Raw genomic sequence first — 11452 nt, forward strand, 5'->3', positions numbered from 1 at the left:
AGTATATAGGTCCTGGATGGCAGGAAGCTTGGCCCCAGTGATGTACAGGGCTGTACGCACTACCCTCTGTAGCACCTTACGGTCAGATGCCGAGCAGTTGCCATACCAGGCGGGGATGCAACCGGTCAGGATGCTCTCGATGGTGCAGCTGTAGAACTTTTTGAGGGTGCACACCTCTGGCACCTGCACTGCCCTGTCACTGTAGAGAGAACTGACAGTACTGTAGGTTGGGGTTAGGTTCCAGGTTTCTGCTGATGTTGTGTTCAGGTTGTACAAGCCTCCGGTTAAATTGAGGCCAGGTTGTGCTAAGCTTGTGCTCTACAACCTGTCAGTTGTCTGAGGATGATCTGAGGTTGTGGTCTAGAGGCCTCCGGTCTGGTTCTGTTCAGTGGTCAGAAGGAAGGATTGGGGTTCTGGAAGTCCTATAACAGCACCCTCAAAGCCTAGCGCAGTGATGAAGATGTTGATGAGGACTGTGAATAAAACAAATACTGTTGCTGTGTTGTTCATCATGTTCAGCTTTGAGTGTTTCCTCACATCATTCAGATCATACTTCACGAGAGAGAGAGAGAGAGAGTAGGAGGGTTATTCAACATGTTCACCTTTCTGTTTACAGATAAGCCATATAGTGTGTGTGCGTGCGTGCGTGCGTGCGTGCGTGCGTGCGTGCGTGCGTGCGTGCGTGCGTGCGTGCGTGCGTGCGTGCGTGCGTGCGTGCGTGCGTGCGTGCGTGCGTGTTTATGTGTTAGTATGTGTGAATGAGTGACAGTGTATTACTAACCTATAAAGACCAGCAGTAGTCCCACGACAACCTGTAGCGTAATAGACATGGACAGCAGTACTATGAGAGGTTTGTAGAATCTGTACTGTGACTCCATGTATAGAACAGTTTTTAGCTGGGATGAGTTAGCCATGAGTAGAGCCACATCAAGCATACTCTGAGCTACACTCTTCTTAGTGGCATAGTGATTCATGTTAATCATTCAGTACACCTTTCCAGAGGGGTCAAGACGGTCGAGGTTCGCCTGTGGGTAAGAGGGTAGACCATCAGGCTATGGGTCACACATGCACACACACACTAATACAGTGGATTAACTACAGGCACTGCCTTTCCTCTATGGCAGAAGGGTGCGTTCTATAACTACATCACACACGGGTGTCCACATCTTCTCACGGAGGTGGGGTTGGGAATTGTCAAGTACGGATAAAGGTAAATACGAGATGTCACAAGTGGATGCGACACCCGGAAACACAAAGGGCATAGTCAGCTCTTCGCCGAGGTGAGAAATATGACGAGGAGCCAGACAGTGAAATGATTTCCGTAGTCAAAAGGTTTGAACGCTTCATGTCTCCACTATAGGCTATGAATGCTCTTTAATGAAGCTAATAGACTACGAGCAGTAAATTATATTGGATTGTAGGTCTGTTATTTTATCAATGACTTGGGGGAATACTTTGTGAAGTTTCCATTCCAGTAGGAGTTATACAGTCCCCACTGGGCATAGACGTCAGTTCAACATCTATTTTTGATTTACATTTTGTTGTCAACTAACGTGAATTCAACGTGAAATCAACAACAAAAAATTCACCATGTCATTGGATTTAGGTTAAAGGTTAGGTGAAAAAGAGACTAAATACCCACGTTGATGAATTTAAAAAAAATCTAATTAGTTTTCCACGTTGATTCAACGTCATCACATTGATTGAAATTATGTGGAAACACAATCTGGACTCGGGGGTAGACGTAACATAGTAAATATAAATCCGGGACAACCATTTTTTTGCCCAGTGGGTCATAACTACAACTTATCTCCTTGTAGCCCAAATCCGAATGTTAAGTCAAAATGTACAATGTCCTATTTAGTTGCTTATGACACAGTTAAAAACGCGCTAGGACCCCGCCACAGTAACCTGAGGTTTGAGGTTATAATGTTTAACTTACTTGTATGTCATCTAGTTTGTTGAGAGTGATATCCTCCCCATTCGCCCTTGCTTCACTGTCCATACTGGCCAAGATAACTGCGGTTACCGATATCACCGACACAGGAAAACTACTTTAGAATAGTTACATAAGTTACACACGGTAGGCTACCGTGCATCTCGCAAGTAGACTAAAGATCAGCTGTCATCTGCAGTTTGCCGTAGCCTTTCTTGTCACCGGCTTCACGCAGCCAAGCTGAAAATGTTGAGTGTATTTCCCAGGGGTGTGAGTTTTGCTTATTCAAAACTACCCCTCCCACTGTCTAATCTTACAAACGCAGTACACTCAATCACTCTCTCTTTCCCTCTCTCTCTCTCTTTCGGTCTTTCTCTTTCTTAAACACATACAAACACACACACAGCTCTGGAGTGGGAGGGGTTTTCCCCCAATGAAGAACATAATACTTGCTCCTCTGGTTTCATTGTCTCAATACGTTCTATCTTTTAGATGGATGACAAACAGGAAAGAACAAGATGTAATTTTAGTTATCATTAAACAACATTACCTTCAAGCATTTAGTGTGGCGTTAGACAAACAAAAGTAGGATATCAAAACAAAATGTTGATCATGTTTGACAAGCACACACACACACACACACACGCGCATGTATACACATACGGATGGATGTGCGCACACACACACACTTCCAGTTATCCAGTGAGACAGACATGATGAGTGGTGATGAGAGTTGGGCACAGCTGCTGTGTTGGCATTCACTCCTATCACTACAGTAGTGAGGTGGAGAGGAGAGTTAGTAATGAAGTACTTAAGTACTTTTTGAATGTATTACTTCAGCCATGTCTGTGATAAATGTGATTGGCAATGGGCACATCTGTTGGAGCAGTTGTGTATTATGCGTCATCACTGTTGGTTTATGGGGATCGGCTGTCTGATTCAGCTAGTTGGAGTGCTTTTAGAGTAACAACATGAGAGAAAAAGTGTTAGCTCATGGACGGATTGAGATGGATGTGTGTGCACCAAATGTCAGAGGATGGAGTCTAATTTAGTCAAAGAGAATTCAGCAAGCAACGAGCTTTATTAAAGACACAAAGAGAGAGAGAGAGACGGAGAGAGGGGGGTGGGAGACAGAGAAGGAGAGAGACAGAGAGAGAGAGAGAACATGAATCATTATTTAGCTACACTGTTAAAAGAGAGGGGTTTAAAAACAACAAACAAGTGCTAGGTCCATCATGAAAGATTTTATTGCCCTGGAAATATCTTTGTAAGCAAACCCCATCTCTCTCCCACGCAACATGAACTTGTCTTCAAGGCATTTCAGGGAGTATAGAGGATAAGAGGGAGGGAAACAGTAATACATAAAGTGTTCAGTGTATAGGGAAGATGCAACTCCTTTCACTTCCTCTTACCGCCCAGACACCAACAACCTAGGTTACTTTCACAGTTATTCTCTCTGTCCCACTTTATAAACCTCTCTCTCTCTATCCCTCTCTCTCTCTCTCTCTCTCTCTATCCCTCTTTCTCTCTCTCTCTATCCCTCTTTCTCTTTCTCTCTCTCTATCCCTCTTTCTCTCTCTCTCTATCCCTCTTTCTCCCTCTCTCTCTCTCTCTCTCTCTCTCTCTCTATCCCTCTTTCTCTCTCTCTCTCCCTCTCTCTCTCTCAATCCCTCTTTCTCTCTCTATCTCTCCCTCTCTGTCTCCCACTCTCTATCTCTCTCTCTCTATCCCTCTTTCTCTCTCTCTCTCTCTCTCTCTCTCTCTCTCTCTCTCTCTCTCTCTCTCTCTCTCTCTCTCTCTCTCTCTCTCTCTCTCTCTCTCTATCTCGCCCACTCTGTCTCCCACTCTCTCTCTCACACACTTGCTCTCTGCCTCTCTCCTTCTCCCTCTCTCCCCCCCTCTCTCTCTATCCCTCTTTCTCCCACTCTCTCTTTCTCTCTCTCTCTCCCTCTCTCTTGCTCTCTCTCTCTCTCTCTCTCTCTATCCCTCTTTCTCTCTCTATCTCTCCCTCTCTGTCTCCTACTCTCTATCTCTCTCTCTCTATCCCTCTTTCTCTCTCTCTCTCTCTGCCTCTCTCCTTCTCCCCCCCTCTCTCCCTCTCTGCCCCTCGGTCTCCCCCCCCCCCTCCGTCTCTCTCTCTTTGTGTCTTTAAGAAAGCTTGTTGCTTGCTGAATTCTGACTAAAATAGACTCCATCCTCTGATAATTGGTGCAAATTAGACTAATCTGGGATGCATAGTCTTTGGGTCTATAATGCTCTCATTCAGGCCTATTTCTGTCAGTTAATAACAGATGTCATCTGTTGCTCAACAGCCTGACTCTTCAAAGTCAAAGTGACTTGATATAGCAACAAGGTCTGGGGCAATCTGACTGAAATGTAGGAACTATGTGTGGGTCGTGATGAGTTGTACACTACATGACCAAAGTAATGTGGACATCTGCTCGTCGAACATGTCATTCCAAAATCATGGGCATTCATATGGAGTTGGTCTTCCCTTTGTTGCCATAACAGCCTCCACTCTTCTGGGAAGGCTTTCCACTAGATGTTGGAACATTGCTGTGGGGACTTCCATTCAGCCACAAGAGCATTAATTAGGTTGGGCTCTGATGTTGGGCGATTAGGCCTGGCTCGCAGTCGGCATTCCAATTCTTTGTGCACGGGGAAGTTGTCATGCTGAAACAGGAAATGGCCTTCCCCAAACTGTTGCCACAAAGTTGGAAGCAAAGAATCATCTAGAATGTTATTGTATGCTGTAGCATTAAGATTTATCTTCACTGGAACTAAGGGGCCCGAACCATGAAAAACAGCCCCATACCATTATTCCTCCTCCACCAAACATTACAGTTGGTACTATGCATTTGGGCAGGAGCATTCTCCTGGCATCCGCCAAACCCAGATTCTTCTGTCAGACTGTCAGATGGTGAAGTGTGATTCATCATTCCAGAAAATGTGTTACCACTGCGTCAGAGTCCAATGGCGGCGAGCTTTACACCACTCCAGCCGACACTTGACATTGTGCATGGTGATCGTAGGCTTGTGTGGGCTACTCGGCCATGGAAACCCATTTCATGAAGCTTCCTCTGATGTTCCTTCCAGAGGCAGTTTGGAACTCGGTAGTGTTACAAGGACAGGCGATTTTTACACACTACGTGTTTCAGCACTCTGCAATCCTGATGTTTCCACTTCACAATAACATCACTTACAGTTGACCGGGGCAGCTCTAGCAGGGCAGACATTTTAAGAACTGACTTGTGTGAAAGGTGTCTTCCTATGATGGTGCCACCTTGAAAGTCACTGAGCTCTTCAGTAAGGTCATTCTATTGCCAATGTTTGTCTCTGGAGATTGCATGGCTGTGTGCTCGATTTTATACGCCTGTCAGCAATGGGTGTGGCTGAAATAGCCAAATCAACTAATTTGAAGGCGTGCCACATACTTTTGTATATATAGTGTATATTTTGAGTTTCCCAATCACGGTCGGTTGTGATACAGCCTGGAATCGAACCAGGGTCTGCAGTGACGCCTCTTGCACTGATGGAGTGCCTTAGACAGACTCGGGAGTCCCATAGGGCTGCGCACTAAGGCATGCGGGTAAAAGTGTTGGTAAGGTATTGATGGAATGAGGCCAATTAAATGAGAGGCGAGCGAGCGTAACTGACAAGCAGACGGTCTGCTATCAATTTACTTTCATTAATACGTGTGCAGAACGATTGAGCTGTAATTGCTTTGTTAGTTCGACCACATTGGTCGCCATATTTTTGCAGGAAGGCTAGCTCACTGCACCTGAAAACCCTCGGGGAGGGTTAAAATATTTAATGGACCATCGCATGTAAATTGATAGGCTAAGGATAGAGGCTTTCTCGGAATGTCAAACGAAAAACATACTGTAGTAGACCAAACCTCAGTCATCTGTATCAATGCGTTTTATTGTATAGAGTTGTAGAGTCATAATAGTATTTAAGGCAAAAGTAACAGAAAATGCACAATAATTAATCAATTGTTATACCATGCAAGAATATTCAAGTAGAAAAGTAATCAAGAGACCCACTAAATGATTTTGCAGGGGAATATCCACTTATATTTTACATCGAACGCATTAGGCCTAAATCATAAAACAAACTACAGGTCAATTTGTCGTATATAACACATTTGTTTTATATAACTCTGAAAATTACACTTAGCCTATTCAATTCAAGGTCAGACAGAAGAGAGCAGAACCGCAGAACCCGAGCCTGCGTCCTCAGTTGGATACAGACAGACTGCAGAGCCAATAGCTAATCCCGTCGCTTTAGTCTTTATTTCTTCCCCACGTGGGCTTCACCTGGAAAAAGAATATATGTTTGAGCATCTAATTACAAGAAGATAGGGCCAGCAACAAACACAGCTATTCAGTAACTTAAAATCCATATGAGCGTTAATAATTCTGACAATCAGCGTGCGTAATTACCAACAAGCTTCCGCAAAAAAATTATATCCAATTTAAACTTTTCGATCTAGATGCTTTCTGAGCGTGTTTTCTGGATATTCGTCATAAAAGCAGCTTTCCAGAAACACAGTAGTCTACCCGTGATAGAGTGGTCAGTACTATATTCATAATAAATAATAAATAATATCAATTTACACATTTTATTCTTTACATCACAGTAATTCACACACAGCACCCACCAGCCCCGCTTGTTACTCCTGTTCGGTCAAATCCTCGACAGGTGCGGACCTTTTGCCTGGGTGCTGTCTCTTCTCCGCGCGACTCTTGTTCACGTTGTCTAATAGCTGGAGCAACAGGTTGGCCTTACTGCAGCCAGGGTCCAGCACGTCACAGGGACTGTTGGCGCCCAAATCCGGGCTCGTGTTATCCAAGTAGCGTTTGCCGGGGTGTTGGCGCTTCTCCAACTCCTTGAGGTCCCCTGCGTCTGACTCGTCGTCCACCTCTCGCCTGCCGGGATGCTGGCGCTTGCTGTAGTACATCACGTAGCGCTTGCCCGGGTGCTGACGTTTGGAGAGTTCACTTAGAAATGCGGGGTTCTCTGTAATCTGCTCCAGCATTAAGCGCTTGCCTGGATGCTGTCTTCTCTGGAGCTCCACAAAAGAGTCAAATTCGTCTTCGCGTTTTCCCGGGTGCTGTCTTTTCTGAACCTCGCCATAGTCTTCGTCCTCGTCGTCCTCTCGCTTCCCAGGGTGTTGCCTTTTTTCCAGCTCCTCCTGGTACCTCTTACCGGGATGCTGCCGCTTCACCAGCCACTCTGGCTGAAAGGTCAATCCCTCTGTAAAAACAATGAATACATTATTAGTTTACGGACAGCGGAAAAGATCAATCTACCACCACTTGTTATGACATGCGTACATGCATTTCCAATTGAACACACACCGTGTTAATGGCATTTACTTGTGAAAGTTAGATTATATCAAATATATTTTTTCTATGTAAAACTTTTTTTCTGTGTATATTTTTTCTGTTTTCATTCTTCCACCATTAAACTGTGTGCTTTGTTGCCAGGATAAACTGCGGAAAAATAATGGATGCGTTTTACGCGCGCTTTGCAGATTGCCCTCTCCAAATTGATTTTCATCCGAACAAATAACAACATCTATTAATTTATTCACGTTAATCTTGCACAAAACACGAATAAAACATATTGGAAATGGTGAGTTATTTCTGTATAAATACCATGCAATCGAAATCATTTAGTTTATCTGTCTTTGTGAAACTATACAATCGAATGATTTGTCTTCGTGCAAAGTTACTATAAACAGGCATAAAAAGGCATGACTTGAATTTGTGTGTTCAGTGGGTGGCAGGTAGCCTAGCGGTTAGAGCGTCGTTGGGCTAATCAACCGACAGGTCGTTAAATCTGTCGATGTGCCCATGGGCAAGGCACTTAACCCTAATTTGCTCCATACTACTATGACTGACCCTGTAAAACAGCACATTTCACTGCACCATTTGGTGAATGTGACAATAAAACATCTTCATTTGTGTTCATTTTTTTGCTTTGTAATTCATTGTAAAACACCACAGCTCTCTTGTCAAACGCGGCCACTTTGCCAAAAACATGAAATAGATCAAATAGCAACTATTAAGCACCGTTCGCGCCATCCTCATCCTCTATATTTTTGAGAATGGAGCGGAGCAGGAGGCTCTCGGCTCTCTGTAGGATGATATCGTCTATAGTCTGCCGGTCCCCCGTCTCCTCCTCAGCGGGGATGCCCTGTCCTCGAGCCAACGTCAGGTTGCAGACCACTAGAGATGCCAGAATGATCAGGCAGGCGGACTTCATGGTACCTTGGCTAGTCGTTCGAAAACAAGAGAATATATCATTATTAGTGGAGATATACTACTTTAAAAGCATGCAGGTTGCATAATATTTCATTGACTTTGCGTTGCATAACGAATTCTGAGTTTTCTATCTGTTTTACGCACATAATACGTTTCAATATTGGTGCGTAAAACTGGAAATTCCTTTTTGGAATAGATATTTGCAAATAAATTTAGGGAGCACGTCCATGTACAAAAATACGAATTGAAGTGACCCAAACTTACCTTAGATTTGTTTTCTGGCTAGTGTCACTCACAGCACCTTCAATAACCTAAATTGCAGCAAACCAACTAGAAAGGATGTTCTTTGCCTCTTGCAGCGCTTGGAGACCGGTTGAGGCCAAGTTTAGAGGTATGTGCAGATACAACAAGTCCAGCCATTTATAGTCCGTGGTTACCATCGTCACGCCAACCACGCTGTAGTAATTTCATAGGATTCCTTTCATAGGATTCAAATGATGTCACAAATTCGTGCGCAATTGGATTAAAGTCAGTTATAACCTCTAGAGGACGATGTCCGGTTATTCTCTTGGGCGCCAGCTGGGCCGAACAGCCTAATCCGAGGGAGTGAAATTGGCACTTGATGATGATAACTGAAAGAGAGGATTCATTCATAAATCTTCTTATCATATGTGAGTGCGATAATTTGGCAGAACACCGATTTAAATTAATTCACTTATTTTGCGAGTGTGGCTTTCCTTACTAGTCGTTTGTTAAGATTAGGCCTACACTAAATGTCAACGATGAAAATGTTTGGATTCATTCATAAACCTACTAGCTACAGCCCCTATATCTGTATTTTATTTCCAATTATAGACATTCATTGGTGCGTCATGTTGGAAATGGCGTTGTTGTGCGCCATCTCCATGTCATTATTTTCCTAAATTCTCATCGAATTTAAACCTATGGTAATATAGCTATGCTCCTGTGCTGTGAGTCAATAAGAAGAAAACCACATTAAGAATAGATGGCCAGAAGGCTCTAGATCAGCCCCTCGCGGTCACAGGTGCGAGACATGGTGCATGATCATTATGCACTGTCTGTTCAAACAGCTACCACACAGCTCAGACCTCTTGACTTTTTCCACAGTTTAATACGTTACAGCCTTATTCTAAAATGGAAACAATATTATCCTCATTTGCGAAGCTGTTGGACTGGGGACATTAAGCACTATCTGTTCAAACAGCTAACACACAGCTCAGCTACCCATACAGTGCCTTCAGAAAGTATTCATACCCCTTGACCTTTTACACAGTTTGTTATGTTACAGCCTGATTCTAAAATTGATTAAGTATTTTTTGATCATCAATCTACACACAATACCCCATAATGACAAACGAAAACAGGTTTTTAGAAATGTTTGCAAAAAACCCCAGAAAGGACAACCTTCTCTGCAGCACTCCACCAATCAGGCTTTTATGGTAGAGTGGCCAGACAGAAGCCACTCCTCAGTAAAAGGCACATGACAGGCCACTTGGAGTTTGCCAAAAGGCACCTAAAGGACTCAGACCATGAGAAATAAGATTCTCTGGTCCGATGAAACCAAGATTTAACTTTTTGGCCTGAATGCCAAGCGTCACGTCTGGAGGAAACCTAGCACCATCCCTACGGTGTGAAGCATGGTGGTGGCAGCATCATGATATGGGGATGTTTTTCAGCGGCAGGGAGACTAGTCAGAATCGAGGGAAAGATGAACGGAGCAACGTATAGAGAGATCCTTGATAACAACCTGCTCCAGAACTCTCAGAACCTCAGACTGGGGCAAAGGTTCACCTTCAACAGATGTTTCATTGTAAGCTCATGTATTTGATTAGCGTTGCACTTTTGTTGTATTCTGATGAAAATGAAGCTATTTTCTGCCGAATGTTGCACTGATGTATTTTCTGTGAAGGAAAACTATAGTTGCATCTCCCTGATCACCTATTGAAGCAAAAAACACTGACTTTCAATATAAAACGCGACCCCTGTCAATATGTACTGCCCAAGCCTAGAGGAAATACAAGCTATGAAGTGCACCTTTAATTCATAGAACAAGATCTTGCTGATTTCTAGCCAAACCTCCACACCTTACGTAGGAGATATACTGTAGCTTATCTAGTTAAACCACATCAGGGACATTCTGCAGAACTGAAGATAGGTCCTTCTGTGAAACATCACTCAGGGCCTGGACCGGGGTCTATCCACCCCCCCCCACTTGATTCAGAGAACAGACATTTTAAGCGGGTGTCCAGACTGGGGGTGATTACTTGCTAAAGTACTCTTCTGTGAGGGACACGGCTAGCGACAGAAGCACAATTAACACCAGGGCTGTCTAACCTGTGAGGCCTCCTCTTCTGCAGTCGTCTCCGCGCCTCAAACTGTAATCACAGTGTGTAAAGACATAGGTCTACATGCTGCACGGGGACCAAGTCATTATGCCAGCACAGCAGATGAGAAACCGTGTGTTTGTTGGTTTTTCTGGTCTACGGAAGACCAGTGCTCGCTAACACTGTAAGACGGTGAAAGTGGAGTTGTGATTTGATTAATTCTGTGCTCATTTGAAGCCTGTGTAAAAGCAGATGAGGGAGAGCTTCTAATGAGTAAAATACTGTACATGGAGTGGATGTGTTCTAATACGATAGAATTAGAATCTAGAAAACTCTGTCGCATCTGACCCACCTGTGAAGTAGAATAAGAATATGCACTTGTCTTTTCCTATACTTTGCTGATAACTAATTTGTTGTTACGATTGTAATATGTTGTCTCACCTAGCTATCTTATGATGAATGCACTTATAAGGACACAAGGTGAGACCCAAATGCAGACACAGGAAGCAGATGGTTGAGCCCCGAAATGTATTAATCCAAGGGGTAGGCAAGAGGTAGGTCGGGGACAAGCGAGAGTCATAAACCGAGTCCAAAACGGTACCAGACAAAGGGCAGTCTCGAGGTCAGGCCAGGCAGGGGTTCAGTAACCAAATCTGAGTCCAAACAGTACAAGGGGATAGGCAGGCTTGAAGACAGAACAGGCAGAGTGGTCAGGCAGGTGGGTTCGGAGTCAGGACCGGCAAGGGTCGAAACCAGGAGGACTAGAACCAAAAGAGACTGGGGAAAAAATCGGAGCAAGGAAAAACGCTGGCACAGAGAGACAGGAAACACAGGGATATATACACTGGGGATAATAAGCGACACCTGGAGGGGTTGGGAACAATCACAAGGACAGGTGA

At 44.1% G+C, this 11452-nt stretch overlaps 2 protein-coding genes across 2 annotated transcripts; both read right to left on the reverse strand.

Moving 5' to 3' along the window:
* Positions 1-174: 174 nt before the first annotated feature.
* On the reverse strand, positions 175-1018 carry si:dkey-93l1.9 (uncharacterized protein LOC562339 homolog). The gene is made up of 2 exons (XM_039010192.1): positions 785-1018; positions 175-560 (listed from the first exon to the last, which is right to left on the reverse strand). Exons 1-2 carry the CDS (start codon positions 981-983, stop codon positions 361-363), a joined length of 399 nt encoding a protein of 132 aa, XP_038866120.1. The 5' UTR covers positions 984-1018; the 3' UTR covers positions 175-360.
* Positions 1019-6611: 5593 nt separating this feature from the next.
* On the reverse strand, positions 6612-8209 carry LOC120060774 (pro-thyrotropin-releasing hormone-A). Its single transcript, XM_039010194.1, has 2 exons — positions 8017-8209; positions 6612-7195 (listed from the first exon to the last, which is right to left on the reverse strand). Exons 1-2 carry the CDS (start codon positions 8207-8209, stop codon positions 6612-6614), a joined length of 777 nt encoding a protein of 258 aa, XP_038866122.1.
* Between the last annotated feature and the right edge of the window lie 3243 nt (positions 8210-11452).

The sequence above is a fragment of the Salvelinus namaycush genome, chromosome 16 (genome assembly GCF_016432855.1).
Source record: "Salvelinus namaycush isolate Seneca chromosome 16, SaNama_1.0, whole genome shotgun sequence".
Taxonomy (NCBI): Eukaryota; Metazoa; Chordata; class Actinopteri; order Salmoniformes; family Salmonidae; genus Salvelinus; species Salvelinus namaycush.

What these genes read in the sequence shown, in the direction of transcription:
- LOC120060774 (XM_039010194.1), bottom strand. Translation starts at nt 8,209, where the DNA reads ATGAAGTCCGCCTGCCTGATCATTCTGGCATCTCTAGTGGTCTGCAAC. An exon ending in GGATGAGGATGGCGCGAACG is followed by an intron (nt 7,196 to 8,016) that starts GTGCTTAATAGT and finishes TTGTTTTTACAG; the next exon opens with AGGGATTGACCTTTCAGCCA.
- si:dkey-93l1.9 (XM_039010192.1), bottom strand. Translation starts at nt 983, where the DNA reads ATGATTAACATGAATCACTATGCCACTAAGAAGAGTGTAGCTCAGAGT. An exon ending in GGGACTACTGCTGGTCTTTA is followed by an intron (nt 561 to 784) that starts TAGGTTAGTAAT and finishes TCTCTCTCTCTC; the next exon opens with TCGTGAAGTATGATCTGAAT.